General features: G+C 40.8%; 1 protein-coding gene across 2 annotated transcripts; it reads left to right on the plus strand.

The window, feature by feature from the left end:
• The first annotated feature begins 8,806 nt into the window (after positions 1–8,806).
• On the plus strand, positions 8,807–20,816 carry LOC110990260 (flotillin-1-like). 2 transcript variants are annotated; one of them, XM_022255153.2, is made up of 11 exons: positions 8,807–8,871; positions 12,275–12,441; positions 12,597–12,740; positions 12,902–13,021; positions 13,423–13,518; positions 13,838–13,990; positions 15,208–15,389; positions 15,713–15,758; positions 16,021–16,158; positions 16,740–16,904; positions 18,072–20,816. In XM_022255153.2, the coding sequence occupies exons 2-11, from the start codon at positions 12,367–12,369 to the stop codon at positions 18,093–18,095; spliced, it is 1,143 nt and encodes a 380-aa protein (XP_022110845.1). In that variant the 5' UTR covers positions 8,807–8,871; positions 12,275–12,366; the 3' UTR covers positions 18,096–20,816. The 2 variants fall into 2 exon arrangements, with proteins under 2 accessions (XP_022110845.1, XP_022110844.1); XM_022255152.2 differs by lacking the exon at positions 8,807–8,871 and adding an exon at positions 9,325–9,564.
• Positions 20,817–21,061: the final 245 nt, after the last annotated feature.

Raw genomic sequence — 21,061 nt, forward strand, 5'->3', positions numbered from 1 at the left:
GCCCCTGCTAAGTCCTCACAACCTGAAACTTCAAATCAGCATTGAAAACATCCAATCGGTCAAAAGGGGAAAGTTAAAGTAAACATAAACATGAATCTTATCCTCATGGTCTTTATCTTACAATAGAATGCACAATCACTTATTGCACATGGAAATGAACTCAAGCATGCTATAAATGACTGGAACGACAAACCTTATGTATTTTGTATACAAGAAACATGGCTTAAAGAAAGTAAGAATTTCAATCTTCCTGGATATAACATTTACAGATTGGACAGGAAACCTGACCTTAAATCCTGTGGCGGGGGATTTGCTATTTTTACCAAAAAAGCCCTTGTTGTTCGAAATATTGTTGACAAAAATTCCCTTTTCCAGTACCAGGTCCTTGAAGTGTATAATAGTGATAAAAGTAAATTAAAAATTATTAATGCTTATAGCCCTTGTCTCACTTTGAAGGACGATTCTTTAACCGACATCGAAAATCATATAAGTAAGAACACTATTATTTGTGGAGACTTTAACAGCCACAACTCCCTCTGGGGATGCAAAATGAGTGATGCCAATGGTAATATCATCGAAAATGTAATGGACAAACACAATCTTGTCTGTGTTAGTGGTGGAAACGGTACTAGAATTAACACCTCCAATGGTACTACTACTTGCATTGACATTACTATCACCTCTCCAGATCTCGCAGCCAAGAGTAACTGGACTACCTTAGATGATACTTGGGGAAGCGACCACTACCCTATCATTATTGATTTTAACCAAAAATGCCAGTACATTTCCAAAAACTATAACTCACGTTGGTCCACCAAAAGAGCCAACTGGGATGCCTTTCAACGAGCTTGTGATAACCTTATTACTGAGCCAAGCATTAATATTAATGCTGAAGATGCTTATGAGTACATTGAGCAACTTACTGAGGTTATCAATCATTCCATCCCCAAAAGATATCTACTTCATGGTGGAATGATGACTGTAAAAAAGCTGTTGAAAACCGGAAAAAAGCCCTTAAATTGTCAAGGAAAACCCGTTGCCCTAAAGACCTTATAGCTTACAAACGTACCTGTACTATTGTTCGTAAAACTATTAAAGCCGCTAAAAGAGATGATTGGAAAAGTTTTTGTGATACTTTGAACTCCCAAACTCCTTCCAAACAGATTTGGGACAAAATTCATCATATTAACAATACGCATACTAAGGTTAACATCTCAGTCTTAAAAGACAGTGATAAACAGTTTATCGCTGACGAAGATAAAGCTAACTTACTTGCTCAAAGCTTTGTTTCTATCAGCAATGATCAAAATTACAGTACCTCCTTTTTAAAAACTAAACAAAATGCTGAAAATAATTTTCACCTTAATGATGATAATGAGAATGTTATTAATGAACCTTTTACTATGTCTGAACTGGAAACTGACATTGATGCAGCAAAGTGTACTTTATTAAACATCTCCTTCAAAAAGTACGTGAAATTATTCTCATCATTTTCAACAAGATCTGGAGTACTTCCCAGTGTCCTAGCCATACTTACTCCTATTCTTAAACCCGGAAAAACTCCCACCGATCCTAAATCTTACCGGCCAATTGCGCTCACCTCCACCTTCTGCAAAATAATGGAGCGCATGGTCAATAATAGACTTATCTGGTACCTGGAGAAGCACAATTTGATCAGTAATAATCAGTCTGGTTTCCGGAAAGGGAGAAGCACCAAAGACCATATCATTCATCTTGAATCTGGCATAAACAAGGCTTTTGCCAACAGGGAAAGTACTTTGGTGGTCTTCCTGGATCTTGAAAAAGCATATGATATGCTATGGACCAAAGGAATTGTCATCAAATTACAATCACTTGGAATTAGTGGGCGCATTACCCGATGGATCAATGACTTTCTTACAAATCGGAAAATCCAGGTTAAAATAAATAACACTTGTTCTGAATCATGTACTGTTAAAAATGGCACACCCCAAGGTGGCTTTATTAGTCCAACACTCTTTAATCTTGCTGTTAATGACCTTTCTCAATGTATTAATGGAGTTTATATCTGTCAATATGCAAATGACATAGTCATATGGAAATCCAATAGAAATATTAATTTCATTACCAATAAGATCCAACAAAGTCTCAATAACATTTCTTCTTGTGTGGAAAATGGGGCTTTAAAATATCAACTCCCAAGACCTACGCTGTCCTATTTACTCATAAACGAAATGCTTCCTCTTAACTGAAGATAAATAATTCTAACATGAAATTTCAAAATTCAGCTAAATTTCTTGTTGTCATCTTTGACAACAAACTAACCTGGAAGGAATACATCAACTATGTCGTCAATAGAAGCAACCCTAAACTTAACATCCTCAAATGTATTAGTGGAACTGATTGGGGATCAGACTGTTGTATTCTCTTTCTCTTTCTGGAGTACGGATGTGAAGCCTTCAACTCAGCGGCTTCAGAACACAAGCAAAAATTAGATAGTATACAATACCAGGCTTTGAGGATATGCTGTGGAGCACTGTATGGAACCTCGTTACAGAAACTGCAAGTAGAGTGTGGAGATCCTCCTCTTTAGCTCAGCTGTAATTATTTTTGTAATCTATATAATATCAAACTGGATATGCATGCTTCTCATCCGAATAAATACGTCCAAATAGACTGCTTGCAGAAACACTTCTTTGCTAAAAAATGGAAAAATAATCTATACCAAGCCCCATTTGAAGCCAGAACAGGTAAACTGCATTTTAATACCTTCCCATTACACAATCCTTTTCCTTACTGGCATCATACTAAACCTAATATCTCAACAGAAATTCTGAACCACGTTAAACATATCATGGATATCAATGTAAAGGGTTCCCTTGCTAGAGATCATACATATGACTTGGGGTAACTCACTTCACATCTATACAGATGGTTCTGTCGACCCGAATAATAACACTGTGGGATGTGGTATATACATACCTCAACTTAATTATTCTAAGAACATCAGATTAAACAACGAAGCCTCTATTTTTACAGCGGAACTCTTTGCCATTTTATTGGCCCTTGAATGGATTGAAGATGTTCAGCCTATGCAATCCTGTATATTCACAGATTGTCTAAATGCTATACAAGCTATATCTCGGCCTATCTCAAGAAACAAATTAACTTGTGATATTCGGCATACACTTATTAATATTCAAAATCAGGCTAACAATGTTATTTTTGAATGGATACTAGGACACTGTGGAGTTAAAGGAAACGAACAAGTTGACCAGATTGCTAAAAAGGGTACTAAAAAAACTATTATTGACCATAAACTGCCCCTTTCTATAACAGAAGTTAAACATCAACTCAAAAATTGCATCAAGCAACAGTGGCAACGAGAATGGAATAATTCTAAAGCTTGTTTACTTAAAAAAATACAACCCATTGTTTCCCTTAGCATGAACACGTGAAACCTCTCACGCTGGCAAGAAGTTCAGATTCACAGACTCCGGCTTGATATGTGTAAAAATCTAAATAGTTTCTATAAAAAAAATCGGTAAACACGCGAACGGATTTTGTGAAACATGCAACACATACGACAATGCTGAGCATTTTCTCATAAACTGTAACAAATATGTTAGTGCCTGGGGAAAACTTCAAAAATCATTAAAATTAACTCCAGATCAAATGACACTTAAAAATGCTTTAAACTCAAAATATAATATTCCCCACTTACTGAAACACATCAAGGCTACTAACAGTAACATCTAATATGAACATGCATGCTCATACATACATGTGCATTTATCTATATTTGCCCATGCTTTCTGGTGTGATATGCGAGTATGCATCCTGCGAACGTACCGGCGGATCACGGGCCCTTAAACTACAAGGTAGACGGCTGGCTTGCAGGACGCTGTAGCATCTCCATGTCTGGAGGATCGTTGATGTCATATCACCCCCATAACATCCTTCATCTACTGATTGCCTTACACATGTACATGTTTTCCACATTTCATATGTAGCTCTTCTCATCTAAGCTTTGTCCAGTTTCTTTTTTGCATGTATGCATGTATAATTATCTCTTTTTTATTTGGTTTCCTCCTACATATCCTACAGTACATGCCTCCTTTTACACAGTCATTTCTCAGTTCTTTGGTTTTCAGACTTGTCCTTTCTTTTCTTCTTATCCGTCATTGTTCTCAAAGTTCAAGCCTGATGTGTTCATTGTGAGGAAGATTTCTTCGTGACTCAGTTACTGTACTTGAAGTTGGCACAAAGGGCACAATAGTGCCAAAGGTGCCATTAATCTCACAACAAAATCACGAAAAGCCTCCGAAAACACTTTTTGAACCATTAAAATCTGTCCAGAGGAAGCCAAGGCTGATCTTGTTATTATTATTATTTTTTTTCATTACAGTCGTTGAAAGGTATTTCACACATTGGAAGTTGTTCAGGCAATGGTCCGTGGTTCAGGCATCCCCCCGGTGGAGGCCGTATGGTCATGGGCTTGAGATCATTTATCTTTCTTTGTTGGGGGGGGGCTTGTGTTTATTACTCAACGAAATGACTTCCCAAGGTCTTGATGACTGCATGTAGATTTGGGTTTGAAAAGTGTCACTGTTTGAAAAGGCTGTTTCGTCGTAGCTGCTGCTTCTTGATCGACCCTGGGGTTACACGTACATGTACATGCGTTTCTGTCTAATTTTCTTTTTTTCTGTGACAAATGTTGCCGTACGTGTGAGAATCTCCACAACAGATAACTTCATTCTTTCTCAGACTAGTTTTCGAGTGTTTTATAATAAGCTGGCAGTACCGGTGATGGACAAGATCCTGGCCTTCATAGGTCTTTCCGATGAAGTAAGGAAAAATGCGACGCCGGCTGAAAAATGCGACGCTGGTCGAAAAATGCGACACCAGTTAAAAAATGCGACGCCCGTCAAAAATGCGATCAGATAGCACATATGGAACACCATACTTTTGTGAGATGCAGTAGACACAACCTACTGCCGCCTAGAATTGCAAACCGTGCTAAAGGACAGATAGGAATAAATGCAAACTTGAACTCAAGAGGTAATTTTAAAGAAACAGAATCCTGGAAGTCTCTGTTTGAGTTGGTGCAAATTTTCATTGTTTTATGGAATACGAAGAATCAGTTTCTAATTACGGGGGACTGAATACTGTACTGGAGGATTTACATTTAAAAACTTGCCTGAATAATGCTTTCATCCCATAACACCTACTCCATCATAGTTACTGCAGCGTATTACCTTCTTGACCGATCAACTATCATCCGTGATCTTCTCCTGTGATGCAGCCACACACAGCATCCCCTCCTTCCTCCCTGACTGGACATTGTCTGATTCCCATTTCGATAGAGTGGCAGACATTCAGGTTATTGATGAAATGTGCATTTGTCTGCAGTTTATAAAATAACTGCAATTCAACTATGCCTTTTGCCTTTTAAATTTTGTAAATGCTTTGAATTAGTTATTTTTTCCCCAGTGTTATGTATTTAGCAAAGTCGCTGACATTGAACATAATGCTTGAATGTGATGGAACAGTTTAAGAAACATTTTGTGAGATGGGTATCTGTGAGATATTAATGGAATTACCTGAAACTACTAAAGACTTCATAACTATACAAAAACTGACACGTTGTGATCGTGTCACTCACTTCTATGTTATGAGGACACTTTTAAATCTTTATGTTATAGAATGTCCTTTACCATTATATTTTGGAGGAGTTTGAAAGAAAATTGAAATAATGCACAAGTGGAATTCTGATAAATATGAACCCACAATAACATGTTAAAAGTGAACCATTTCTTGCCGTTTGAGTTTTCCTTCTGTGTGCCACCCTCAGTACCGGTATGTTACTGAATAGCTTTTCTGTTTTTTAAACTTCTGAAGTTTAATTAGATCATTTCCGGGAAATCTTTACCAATGTACATTTATGAATAAAATGTATGGAACCACACTGATGCATGGTCAAGAACTAGAAAACCTATCACGCCAAAGCATTTTCTAAATATACATGAAGGAAAGCATGGCATCATTAACTGATGTGAAGCATATATGCCAGCTCCTCCTCAAATGAGCAACTATGAAATATCCAGGTACTTTGATATCAAGGCTTCCTTTTCCTAACTGGGGACTTACAAAAGCCATCCAAAAAATGACACTTATACATCCGAAGGAGAGCAGTTATAGTTGAAAGGTGATTATTCTGTTCGTTTACGATCCAATGATCTCTGCATTCTGTGGCGAATCTATAAGTGGTGTTATTGAAATGGGTGCCTGTACATCAAATGACTTAAATTAATGGACCTGATTTCTTAAACAAAGAAATCAGTAACAATACATGTATACGTTTACAACTCTTCAAACTGCGCAATAATTTTGAGGACGTCACACATAGTGACAACATTCTAACCTAAAACACCGAATTGGTCAAAGTTTTTGTAGCTTAACCACTCTGTCAAAAAGTGCTTCAAAAGTTGATTTATAGAGCATATAATGGACACAAAACCTCAATGTCTGCAGCCTCTTCATCACTAACTTTGATGCCCACAGATTCCTAGTGACACCATTTTGAGCACTTGTTGCAAGGAACCCATCTGATGTAATGCAGGAAAGGAAAGCAAAAAGTTAAAAGTTTTAACAAATTTAACCGAATTCTAATGTCAGTTTTTAAATTGTCCGGAAAGGTTGGTTGTTATGCCTGTCGCGCTGTATTAGTGAGTTTGAAAAAAGGTCACACGGTGATGTATGCACAGCAATCTAAGCATCCAATCTGTATGCTGCAAGGTTTTTAGATATCATGGTGCATCATTTATATTACAAATTAACACAAATATTTTGTTGCACACACATAACTTCACATGGCATGGATGAAGGTTCTATTTGTGATTTTGTGGAACAATCTCCTCTGGTCAGCAACATAAATACAGTCCAAGTTCAATGAGGAGGCAAGATGGCAGAAGACAGCTACGCTGCTAAGCTAAAAATAATTTTTGTCATGTGATAAACTCCATTTTGCAAATTGATTTCTGACATCCAACGACTGGAAAGTGTCTTTCAGCCCAAGTATTCTATCCCTCTTTTCATGCTTTTGTAGATCAAAGTTGTATTTTTGGTCAGTTGACGCTGTGTTGACGTTAAATTATACTAGGCCGATCATGTGTTGACGGTGTGTTGACAGCAATTAGTAAGACCCAGAATTACTGTTGTCCGTATATGGAACTTGTATAAGACTCAATTATTTTTGTCCATCTTCCCAATAATTAGGCCTAGGCTATAGGGGAAAAAAACTTACGCAAGTGAGCACTGCCATTCGAACAAGACTGAATCATTTGCCTTGATAGCTGGCCTTTCTTCATCATACAACTACCAAGATGTCGCCTGGCTGTCATGTGTGCCAATTATACACCAGCTGGCACGGCCGGCAACGGAGATTAACTTTTTTAGCAAATTGTACACCATTTGTTGTAAAATATTGAACAACTGTTATTTCATGGTGTGTGGTGAGTTTACTTCCAGAATCAATGCAGTGAGACACCGGTGGTGCGAACAAACAATCAGTCGTAGAGCCAGAGCTGGATGTTGAGCATCGCAAATTACTAGCAGGCCTAGTACTGGTAGTACTACTAAAGTACTAGTACAAAGCAGGCCTGGAAATATTGGATGGCCTGTGTTCTTCCCGAGTGATGATGCACAGTGCTTCACACAACTCGATGTCATTTCATTTCATTTATTATTTCTCAGGGTACTAAAACCAACACAAAATACAAAAACCGATACATATCAATATATAAGAACAATATTAGCTGACACCCCTGACGGATAGCCTAAAAGCGAACTCAATCATTGTCGAGAGGGTCTCCATAAAAATGTCAACAAATACAAGAAACACACTAGATAAAAACTGACTAAAAATACAAAAATGCACAAAAGTACAACTCGGCAGATAAACCTTGCGAAATTAAAATGGGATCCACAAACTTGTTGTCCAGGACAGCTTTCATAACGAGCTGAACTTCAATTTCGTCAAAAGAAAATCTTGCGACTAACAGAGACAGTTTGTCATCAGTCGAGAGAGCATTAACCTTGACAAAGTCGGTGTTCAGTGCAGCACTCCTGGCTGATAAATAGGTCTGAATCATACATTCGGCTCGCTGCAGATCATTAAAAAATTCTACATCTAACTTCCGCTTCTTTGACATTGCATAATGCACTCCAAAAAATTGAAAAATGACAGAGATAGAATGCATGCCATGCGCAAGACGTAACAATTTTTGCTGGTATTCTGTAGCTATGTGGGCCGGTGTATATGTACACATGTACATGTACATGTACATGAGAAATGTTTCGCTGTGCATGCATCGCTGGTAGTTGTTAGTCTGGTTCCGAGTATGTAGACTACATACACTAGTGGGCACATGGTCCTGTTCCCAGGCTCCGTGTAAATTACACTGTCAGTATTGCGTCGACGAGTATGTAGACTACACACATACATGCTCCGTTTTTCTCGTCCCATATCTGGCTGCAATTGTACTTAGGGCCAGCAGGGGTATCGGTTATCATGCAGCAAAACTTTTACAAAACTTCCGGGTCCAAAATTCTAACACTACTTTAAATACAACTGATGTGGCCTACTGTCTGACTGTACTGACTTACCAAACCCTCTGATCAGCTCTGTAAAAACGGCAGGATCGCTTTCGATCAAACACCAGTTTCCAGCCGAACCACCCGCCATAGTTTGCTCATTTGACCGTCACGAAAATGCATATGCATTTTTACCTTTGACCCCTGCGGATTAAACCCATGTGGAATGTTTTCCAAATTTTGGTTTCGCCATGTTTAGGGCTGCAGGCGTCAAATTCTTTACTTTGGTTCCCTGAGGTAAGTAGGGGTCCATTCTTGAATGAAACCAAAATTGTTTGATAAGAGAGCAAAAGTTTGAAGCTATTCGAACTTAGGTTCTGATGGTAAATGTTTTCAGGATTAGGACTTGTATATATAGAAAGGAGAGACCGCGAATCAGTCTACTGTAATTTAGTGTAAAACGCGTGTTGCCCATTAGTCTTGGTTTCAAGACGTTAGTGTTCATAGCGGACACCGTGCATAGTGCGCCCCCAATGACTGATAATTAGACAGTGCGCCAGCTCGTGTTAGTGAGAGTAAGTAAAAACTAGTTGTGCAAGGGCGCTCTTCAACAGGAATAAAACAGCTATCGATCACTGACGTCTTGGACCAAGACTAGTCGCCCACACAGTACTAGTACTGTAAATGCGTGACATGCGTACGTACACCTCGCGCATCGCGCGCAGGGCGCCAGGCGACGCGACGATGACCACGGTGTGTACATGTACTATGTACATGTACATGTGTCCGGCAATACGCATTGATCAATCAATAGATCGACTTATTATTGATCACTAGGGGCTAGGTGGAGTTGACATATATGTAATGGAAAATTTTCCTTGAGTGAAGACCTACACAGCGTCTCTCTTTGCAAGCCTTTGTTGCTGTCAGAAGACCCCAAAATGGTGTTTTTCGAGGTTTGCGGTCCCAACGAGGCTATGGTAGTCTCAGGTAAGCGTACTGTCATGACTGTGGCAGTATTTGAAATTTTTATGGTCTAAAGAAGAATCTTTTCCTCCATGTCTGAGCTGAGCTACGGTCATGACGGTCGGTTAATATGGTTAGGCTGGGAAAAATGATGGTTCCCAAAATAATGTTATGTTAGGCCAACACCTACATGTAAGCCAGGTTGGACGTTGTTTTCATTTCATTACGTAGTGGCTAGGCCTACGCCCGAACTATTATATGTTTAGTGTCTGTCCACAGTCCCAACTGTAGTGCTGCAGTTGGGCTCAGCCCAAGCATGGTGAGTATTACTAGCCCCACTAGTGTGGCACGGACTCTCACTCCCGATCCATCCTTAGCTACACATCCGTATGGGCAATTTCCTGTCGGCGTATTGAACATTTCGTCGCACCCACTTATCATCGTGGGCGCAATTTCTTTTGCACACGAGCATGATTCTTGACCTTTCCGCTTTCTAAAAACCATTTATTGGATGATATCACTCACTATATTGAGGTATTTTCCAGTCTTTTTGCCTTTGTCCATTCAATCTAATGGGCTCGCTCTCACACTCGCCATCTTTTAAATAAGGTCGTTGAACATTACGTCACTTGACCCCTCATCGTCTCGACGGCTCTGAAAATGGTATTGGCTTGAAGTCACACGGAGTAGGGACTTTGAATTCTCAAAGTAGGAAGGCAAAAGGTTTAATGTTTGCTCTTTTTTTCCTTCCCACAATGCCTTTCTACCATTGTGTGAAATCACCCATGCAATATTTGGGGCGCAACTATGACTCGTCTGACATAGCAAAATAGGCTACACGATACTGTTCACTTACTGCCACCGCCATGGTCCATGGCCACCGCCAACTTTCACCTTGAAATTCAAGTAGGCCATGGACCAGATGAATAGCTTGAACAAGATATTTACAAAACCTCTCAAAGATGAAGTAGGGCGTAGGCCTAGTAGATGGCATAACTTGGCGTAGGCCTGAGCTTTGGCATTTTCGCGGTCGGAGGTTGTTCCATTTATTACACTCACATGTGGACAAAGGGGCAACTCTCCTTTCACTTTTTACCGTGATAAATTTGCATGTTTTCCTCCTTTTTTGCTGCAACACTATAAAAATAATTGAAACCTTTTCAGTGCAGTAGGGCAGATATTCATAGCATATACATGTTAATAGTGAAATTTCAGGCACATTTGATGTAAAGGTTCAGTCAGTAATTCAGAAATTCCCCCATAGACCGCGACACTATTTTTGCCCCATTGAGGTTCGAGAGTGAAATATGGAATAGCCACCAACTGACCAATCAGAGAGAAGAATCAAGACTCAGTGACGTCATCCCCAATGCGAGAATGTGCAAACCTTTATTCAAATTGTGGTCAGGTGGTGATAAGCGAGGCCTATGTTTGTTTGTGAAATTTGTTAGCCCACACCCTACACTTTTGACACACCATTCGGACCATGTTCCTACACATGTGGGTATTTCTTTTTGTGAAATTTCTTTCGTGGCCCTTGGTCAAAAACTTCAAAGTACATGTAGGCTGCATCCACTTTTAGAGGGTGAGTGTCATTCTGCAGCTTGTTATGTGTGTTAAGTGTCTGGTTTGCCTATTGAAAATTAATTTTAGGTTCTACATGAAGTCGCTCAGACTGGACATGCTGGTACAAAATTAGTCGGAAGGGGATTTTTTTAAGTCGGGAGGGCCACAATTTTTAGTGCACTGTAGGCATGCATCATACATGAGTAGCTAATTCAGCTACATAGTGCTCACGTCATTCTGCTCTTTGCATGAGGTCAGTAGGACAGTACAAGTACTGTACCTGTTGATTTGGTGAGACATTTTGTCTGAAAAGTACATTTTGGGGAGAGAAAAAATCACACTCAAAAAGAGGTCGAGATTGAAAATTAAGCTACACGTAGTCTGTAATGTAAATCTAAAAAGCATTTGAAATAGCCTTATTTTAATTTTGAGATTGAAACTCTAACGACCGAAATGTTGGGGTTGTGCTGTTATGGCAGTGACATACATTGTACATTTGCATATCTTCAGCTGCCAACATTTGTAAGAATTTCACATTTTCCATAACAGTCTCATTAGAAGTGACTTGTCAGTCCTTCAGTTACATGTATGTGAAAAAAGAAACCTGTCCGACGCTGCTAGGGGAGTTTTGGACGGTCACTGAAAAACTATACAAACAGATCTAAACAGAAGACCAGGTCTGTGCGAAGTGTACATGGTATTGCCAATGATTAATGTTTTAAAGTATCAACTGCCGTTGTAGTAATCTTTGCTCAGTGTGCACATCGTACATATCAAAAAGTCTCTGTGAACATTGTACTGTGAGTACATTGTACATTAACCCTCCTTCAAAAAAGGTGAACAACAAAGTAAAACGCAGTAAACTGTAGTGTGGAATTTAACAGTACACACAAGTTTCAGGGGCACTTTTTTCTTCTTTTTTCAAGTTTCATGTAAACATCCAACTTTGTTTACGGCCCCAACTTTGTCCAACTGGTCAGCATGGGGATGCCCAATTGTGTCGGCAGCGTTGGGCAGTGCTTGTCCTGCACAGTGCAACAGAATGACTGTTCCACAGTCCATATGGTAAACATTGTTGGGGTACATTTTGTTGCATTCATTCAGATGTTTATGGGAACCATGGTTTAGAGCTCAACATAATTTTAAAATATTGTCCATTCTGATAAAGGTTGCTGCCACTCCAAACCGCTTCTTGTCTCTGGTGGGCGCACTTTTGTCTGGCCCTGCATTCAGCAAGTCCAGAAGCTGTCCCTGAACACCATGACACTGAAGATTGACACCGCCAACGTTTACACCCGCCTTGGTGTGCCCGTATCGGTCACTGGGATTGCCCAGGTGAGTAACGATATACCACTCTCCCCAAAATCTTTGCCTGGCACAGATTTCAAAGGGCTTGTCCTTCCTTGAGCTAAAATCCACGACCAAGTCCGTGGACAAGGTGGACAGTGGACAAGGGAATTGGCAGTCAACCTTTGCATTGTCTCCTGCAGGTCAAAGTTCAAGGGCAAAACAAGGACATGCTCCTGCAGGCCTGCCAACAGTTCCTTGGTAAAACTGAGCAGGAGGTGGAACAGGTTGCCATGGAGACACTGGAGGGCCACCAGAGAGCCATCATGGGAACCATGACGGTTGAGGTGCGTCTCGTGTTTTTGTCTGTGTTCATTCTTAAAAAATTGTTCCAAAACTTTGACCAGAATGCTGCTTGTTGAGGGTCTTCTACTCAAAGCATATTTTTCAAGAGATGGGTTTTTTGTAAAATTGTGTGGTGTCAGCAGCCTTTTCTGTCTTGGCACAGGAGATCTACAAGGACCGTAAGAAGTTTGCCAAGAATGTGTTTGAGGTGGCCTCCTCCGACTTAGTCAACATGGGCATCAGCGTAGTCAGCTACACCCTCAAGGATGTGAGAGATGACAATGTAAGTCCAAAGCAGAAATGGTTTCGCAGTTGGCCTTTGCCATTCACTTTCAATTCAAGAGCAACATCTGTTTCCGTACAAGTAAGATTAATTAACTTTTCACATGAGAGGAAGCAGTTATGTTGATAATACAAATAATAATGGTTGTATGCATCAGTGAGTGTAAACAGTGAACGAAACTACAAGAGGTTGAAGGGACTCTCCTCAAGGCCATGCATTGTGGTAACCAACTGGATTTGAACACCTCACCGGCTGGTCATGAGTTGCAAACTCTAACCAGCAGTCCGCATTCCCCCTTTCAGTCAAGTGAGCAGTCTTTTTCTGATAAGCACCATAATGACATCGGTCCCATGCTCCCCCAGTGTGTGGTTGCTCATTTGCATGTTGCGTCTCTCCCCCAGGGATATCTAAAAGCTTTGGGCATGGCTCGTACTGCCGAGGTCCATCGGGACGCCAGGATAGGTGAAGCAGAAGCCAAGAGAGACTCCGGCATTAAGGTCGGTCACTTTATCAGTAAACTTTGGCATTTAGTGATCAAAGAGGGAAGGGAATGCAATCAGATAAGAACTGAAGACCCTTTTCACTTGTTGGACAGGGAGGGATATGAACCAGGTTCACCAGAGACAACGGATTGGGAAGTGTGCATTGTGTACTACACAAAGTATTCTGCACTCATAGTTTATGCTAAACCTCTGACAATTGGCATTCAACCCCCTACAACTCCTATGTACGTATGCTTTCCAGGTGTAGGATGTGCATTAAGTGAATGCGGCAATTTAAAATGCTGTGTTGATGTCTTGAATTCCTGACATGCAGGAGGCGCGTGCCGAGGAGGAGAGAATGGCTGCGCGATATGCCAACGACATTGAAATCGCCAAGGCCAAGAGAGACTTTGAGCTGAAGAAGGCTGCCTACGACATGGAGGTGCAGACCAAGAAGGCCGACTCGGAGCTTGCTTACGACCTGCAGGTAGGCAGGGCTGATAGGTGGGGCAGACTTTGACCACACTGTGGATAACTGAACGTTGTGGATTGATTAATTGTTTGCGAAAAATTGCACATCCACAAAATGGAAACTAGGTATGAACAAAATCTTAACAAGCGCATGGCTAGTGTTGTGCATAGTATTGTGCAAATTTTTTTGAATTTTTTTTAATGCACTGTGTTCATGACTCATAAATTTTATTAACCCTAACAATCCCTAAACAGTCAAATTTCAACACCAGTAAGGTGTTTGCATGTGATGTTATATAATAATTACCTTAAGAAGGACAGTCTTCCTTGTTTCTGACCACAATGATCCCAGCAGTTGGGGATGGATATGCAGAATGATGGTGTGCGAGTTGATTTGGTACTGCCTGTTCATACTGTTTGTACTGTGCAATGGGCTTGCTGTACCCAATCAAACAAAATCACACAGGTAAAGACCTGTTGGAGTTTGTCTGATTGGGTACAGCAAGTCACAGGAAGAGTTCTGGTGGAGTCTGTGTGATTGGGTACTGTAAGGTAGGAGTTTGATTTCAAGCTGTTGGAGTTTGTGTGATTAGGGAGGGATACCACCAGCAGCCCTTGGGCAGTTAGAGTTAACATGCGTTAGACCTTATTGCCATGGGGCTATACAAAATACCCATGCTTGGCTGTCACGAGAGTTTCAACGACTAAGTGGTACTATTACATTCATATGTATAACTGATGAGTTTCGAGGCTACGTCTTGTTGGCATTGTGCACTTTGTACTTACCTGGAGCTTTTAAAAGGAAATCATAAGGAAGTCATAACTTCTACAGAATAATTAACACTTTCTCTACTCAATTGTACTCAATTATAGAAATTGTTGAGGTATGCAATATTACATCATTGAGGGGCAGAATGTGAAATTGAACTGACAGCCATATTGCTGATCAGTTTGACTTTAATTGTTATCGTTATTTTCTTGACATAGGTGACAAAATTATGACAATTCAGGTGGATGTAGGTGACAGGTCTGAGGTGCTAAGGGAGTGGCTGTTGCCCATTGGAGTTTTTTGGGGTGGAAGGGGAAAAAAGGGGTGTAATAGGGTGGCTGTCGTCACCTGGAATAGTGTGACGTGTCGGAATAGGGCAATGTCAGTGCCACCAAGCTTTGGGGATTTGCAGCACTGTCACCCAGTCACAGAATCCTGAAGAAATTATGTAACATTGGTTTCAGGCTGCCAAGACCAAGCAGCGGATCAGGGAAGAGGAGATGCAGATCCGTGTGGTGGAGCGAACCCAGCAGATCCAGGTACAGGAGCAGGAGATTGCTCGCCGAGAGAAGGAGCTCAAAGCCCAGATCAAGCAGCCGGCCGAAGCCGAGAAGTACCGCCTGGAGACGCTCGCCGATGCTAACATGTAAGTCAGAGTAGGCTCCCTGCTGGCAGAATAGCACAGAGTCATTGGTCAAGGCTTTCACGGAGAATGCATTTATTGGCATTGTGTAACCATGGAACACTCTAGGGACGTGGAACTTTGCTGCTGAACACCCTCCCTTCGATGGAAAGGGCCGGTTCACAGAAATAAACCAACTCAGACTTGGCATGTTCCACGCCCATTTATGGTGGAATTCAGTGCAGAGAGCAGGGCTTCCAGTCACTGTCAGAACACTGTTCCTTTACATCCAATCCTCCTTTCCAGTGTTACATAACTGCATTACTGTGCTTGTGTCTGGTGTGCAGGAAGCGTGTTGTGATGGAGGCAGAAGCAACTGCAGAAGCTGTCAAGGTAAGGCCAATGAAAGGTCCTTGTTTGTCAGTGCAAACACATCCAGACAATCAAAAATCTGACAAACTTAAAGCTAGTTTGCTCGTCCGCTAAACGTAATAATTCTAACGCCGTTACATTTCATAGAGTGACTCAGTACATTTTTAATGAAGTCAAGGAATATTGCTATTTCTTAAATTGTTATTTTACCCGCCGAATACTGTTTTCCCAACTCTTGGCACATCACTGGTTTCATGCATTGGCCACATCATTTGTTTTGCAGCTGAAGGGTGAAGCTGAAGCCTTTGCCATTGAGGAGAAGGCCCGAGCAGAGGCAGAGCAGATGGCCAAGAAGGCGGACGCCTGGAAAGACTACCAGGATGCTGCCATGGTGGACATGGTGCTGGAAACATTGCCTAAGGTTGGTATCTTGCGCACTTAAGAAAAGTTCTCAGATGGTTGTTGGCAGCTTGCCTAATACCTTGTAAATATTTTGAACAAATACACAGATTGCATTGACAAATAGAGTAATTACAGTCCAAAGCAAACTTAAAAACTACATTGCTTGAATGTTATCGCACACTCCAATCGGATGATCTCACAACTTTGCTGGTTTACTCTAGTTTGGGAAGTCTGCCACTGTGAAAAATGCCTTTTGATGAATAAGAGGATATTTTTCAGGTTGTGTATTCAAAAAGCATTATTTGGATGGGTGGTATTTTTGTTTCTCTCTGACAGAAGACGAACCATGTGATGAAAGGCAATATTGTAAATTCCATCTTTTCAACAACTTCAGTTGATTTGAGGGAACACAGATTGTCACCACAATTGAATTTGATAATAATTGGCTGTGTGTTTCCCAGTTCTGAAAACTGACAGTTTTTATCTCTCGTAAAAAAGACTCCAGGAATCAGCTCGTCAGTTGGACATATTCTTAGTAGAAAAAGATGATGAAGATTAGCTCTGTGTTAAACTGCATTACTTCTGACTTACAACCTCTAGATTGCAGCTGAGGTCGCCGCCCCGTTGGCCCAGGTCAACAAGGTCACCATGGTGTCCAGTGGCAAGGGTGATGTGGGAGCCACCAAGCTGACCGGAGAGGTGATGGACATCATGAACCGAGTGCCCCAGCTGGTGGAGAAGATGACTGGTGTCAACATCACCGAGGTATGCATCCACTTAGACTTTGGGCCCAGTGGGAGAGCCGGTGGCACAATGCTAAAAATCAAGTGACGTTAACTTACAGTACTTGGATGACAGTCGTACTACGTATTTGTTGGTCATTGAGATTGATGTGCCCCTGCCTGGGATGAGGTGAAAGACCCTCTGCTGTCATCCATGAAGACCTTACCCTTGAGAAGGAATGCTAAATTGTACATCCCAAGATGGGAACAGGAATTGCTACGGTAATTCAGGCTGTAGCTGATGTGCTGATCGAGGGTCTTGATCTTATCTAATCAATGTAATGCCGTTGTGAGCTAATGAAAGATGGAAAAGGAATCGCTGGAATAAGTCAGGGGAGGGGCGGGAGAGGGTAAAGAAACCGTGCGTGTTCAATGCGCAGTGCTGTCTAGTGCTGGCAATGTGAATCTGCTAGGTCACGGTGCTGCCTTTCTGTATAGGTACAATGTTCCCTGTGTGGTAACACAGGCTGCATCCCAATCTGTTGTCTAGAGCTAGGTCTAGGTCTTCCCTCCATTTGAAATGTGCGGAGATGCACAGACACTAGACCTAGCCGTAGCTCTGGAAGCCCGTTTCGGACACGGCCACACATAGGACCACAGTGTATAGTGAGTTGGGTGTTGAACACGAAGCTTCAATGTAGTTCATATTCAGCGCCTTTACCTTTGGCATGGAGTGATGTTACCGTGTTGACGAATCTCTGTCACATAGATCTTGGGCTCATGGTGAGCCTTTTCAGAATCTACTGGCTGTGGCTCGGAGCAGCGCACACGTCTATTAGAAATAGTCAAAAGCCTCCGGCCGATAGCTTCCATAGACACACTTGTTTTTTTCTAGCTACAGCTGCAGCTGTCGCACACAGACTTATTTTTTAGACTTATTTCCCTTTTGACATCACTTGCTGGGTTTTCTAAAAGAGGTGTGTCGTTAATGCATTCTTCCTGAGGATTGTGTGGGTTTAATTCAGAGACGAAAATTACTTTGGGGGATTCGGTGACTCTTCACCAACAGTTGAAACAATTTTGCTTCCACCAAAAGTTGTATTGGAGACTTTTAGATTAAGAGCATCCCTGCTTCAGCAAAAATGTTTTTGCATCCTCGGTTTCCTTTTCTCCTTGCACTCTGATTCTATTCCTTGTTCTCATCTTGCAGGCAATATCTGCCACCAGAGTGTAAGCTATGGCTCACTGACAAGACACCAAGAGATCAAGAACAGCCCCCTCTGTTGAACCAACGCCTCATCAGTGTGCACCCCTCAAATAATAAAGGAAGAGCCCTCTTCTCAGAAGGCAGAAAATATGTTCATCTTCATATCATATTCCATGTAATCATAGGTGTTGTAAATGAATTTCTTTCTCAGGACTATTCAGGACCAAAGCAGGAGCACCACAGTTAAAAAGGAATTGAACAACAAATAGAAAACTGTGCAAACCCACCTACCATAATTTTGTACTGGATAAATTATTTTTGGGGTTAAAACAAGCTTTTTGCCATGTGCATCTGCTAATTCTGATATCAAGTCGCTTAGAGTTCGTGCGATGAAATAAAGAAGTCACCATCGAGACGGTGTAAAATCATCTCCAATCGTGGAATGGACTTGGTTTATTGTGTGAGCTGTGTGCAGTGCAAGACATGTAATTGCAACTTCTGCTAGAGATGCTGGCAGTCGGTAGCTCTAGCGACTTGGCTTTGAATTGCTTCAAGGACCATGTCTGCGCATTAGCTGATTGCATCGTCAAAATGAGCAATGGCCTGAACCATCTCACAGTTGTTCATTGGCCCACCTGGACGGGTATTTCAAGGCTGCACGCTCAATGAATTTATACTCAACCATTCTGTGCCTACAGCACTAGCTCAGAAATTCTGTGCTCATCGTAGAATCCATAGATAATGCCATACTGTGTGCTAACCCCAATTAACGCTTTGCACACAGTTTTCTTTCACAGTTAGCCAACATTCCTTGTTTACAGCAAACAAGCACAGTCATAAAATTGGGCCCTTGAAGAGATGTAGCATTTGTGTTCATGCACACCCTAGTAGATTTGACAGTAGTCCATTGCTTGACATTCTGCAGTTCAACATCAATCTACTGGTCTGTAGCATAAACCCAGTTTTAAGCTAGTGTATGATTGTTCACCTAGTCTTAATTCAGTACATCAATTTAGAAGCGTCCTGAGAGAGTCAATCATGCTGTTCATGTGTTTGTGTATAACTTTATAGATAATTATAATATTTACTCGAGTAAATTTTAAGGTGTGCATTTAAGTTACAAGTGCATTTATCTTGAAATCTTTGATATTGGTACATGTAATTGTTCATATTTCCATTGACAAAAACTGAATTTTAAGTGTTAAGTGTAATCTCTTTCTTCCATAGCAATAGTGACTTTGTGAATTGATATCTACATTTCAGAAGCATAATATTTATGTACAGTATTGATGTGGTACCTGTGAATGTGTTTTCTTGAAAGTGGTTGTGTTCTTGGTTCACACTTTCTACTAAAAGTGAAGTAGATTTCATTTCATCATTGACACTAACAGGAAATTTGTCAGTCATTATTATCACCAGTTTGCTGTGCTCTTTAATCCTCAGCAAGCTTTTTTCTTATCAAGGAATACAGTGTGCTATAGAACAGGTGAAAGCATGAGGTTTAAAACAGGCTTTGGGTCTGGTAACCGGTAATGGCCAAAGGCAATACTGATAGCCATTGACGATGACCACACTGAGAGCCAGTTTTGAAATGTCATGTCAGAAACTGTGTCTGAGTATACTGTTACTGTTTGACCCATTGATGGGTCAAAAATTGACAAATTTCCAACAAGTTTATTTCATGTTCCTTGAAAAACCTCTTCTAGTCAAGTCTGCAAGCTTTAATTTTAAGGATCCCTCTGCATTTTGTAGTTGCTTGTTGGTTCGACTGCCTCACAGGGTATGTTTCAGTCTGAAATTACATTTACAGCCTTCATTAGTCTTCTTGATGCTCATGGGAACTTTTTACGAATCATTTTGTGGGTGAGGTTGATCGAAAAATGTGCTGTTTGTACTGGTCCTACCGGTTGAGATGCCTTCAGTAATACCTATATTTTGTAGTACGTAGGGTCCTTAAATTGTCAATATTGCAACCATTTGCACGCTGTCTCGCAGGGGTAGTGCGGAACTTCTCTCAAGAAGTTTGGCGCATTCTGCCTACTGTGGTGCAGAATGCAATGGCTCTCGGCGTGAGTTTACCAATGGTCATAAAAAACCCCTATGAAGGGCTTTCAAATAGGAATGGTCAAACCGACCTAGTGTTGGTGAAATGTTAACCTCGAATTGTACGTGGTCAGTCATGTTTATGTCATTGAAGAGTGCTGTTTGTGTCTGGAAAAAAATTGTGAGATTTTAAATATTTTATGATGTATTTTTCAAACCAATTATCTTAGCAATACTTTGTGTCCTAAATCATTGTACATACTGTAGTTTTTCCCCACTGAAAAGATTTAGTAGAGGTTCCTGTTAAGGGGTACTACAGAAATCCCCACAAAAGGCAGACACAACATCAGGCGAGACTGCCTTTGCCTGGGTATTTCGAATTTACATACACCCCTTGCCTTTGTTTTATTTTTATCGTATAGAGTACTTGCAGATTTTACTGTGATGTATGCATTTATTTTCTGACTTTTTCATACTCTGATCTGCTGTTCACTACTTCTATTTTACATTGTTGTAACTGTGGCATTAGTTTTAGGTCGCCATTTTTACTATAATGTCATTTTTCATCATTACAGTATTAAAGTAAGGAGTGAATTTTACAGTTGCATATACAACAAAAACGGGCAAAAGGAGAAAGCCCCATCCATTGGGACAATAAAACTGCTCCAGCACGACTGCTTGACTGGTGCGAATGATCAAATTAAATAGTGCTAAGGTGTTGGATTACGATTTTATTTAGTTCAGCGAATGTGTGGAAAACGTAGGGTTTTACGTACAAGCATGAATTTTGGCACAGATCAGGACTACGGCCTAGGAATGTATTGAGAAGCGGAGCCACTCTGAAAACATCCTCTGTGTAATCTTTGGTGTCGGTTTTAAAAATGGCCATCAAATACCATATTTCCAGCCAACTTTTTTTGTAACTGCCTATTTTTGAAGTTAATACACGT

The sequence above is a fragment of the Acanthaster planci genome, unplaced genomic scaffold (assembly GCF_054643075.1).
Source record: "Acanthaster planci isolate LZ-2023a unplaced genomic scaffold, COTS_SCS Contig44, whole genome shotgun sequence".
Lineage (NCBI taxonomy): Eukaryota > Metazoa > Echinodermata > Asteroidea > Valvatida > Acanthasteridae > Acanthaster > Acanthaster planci.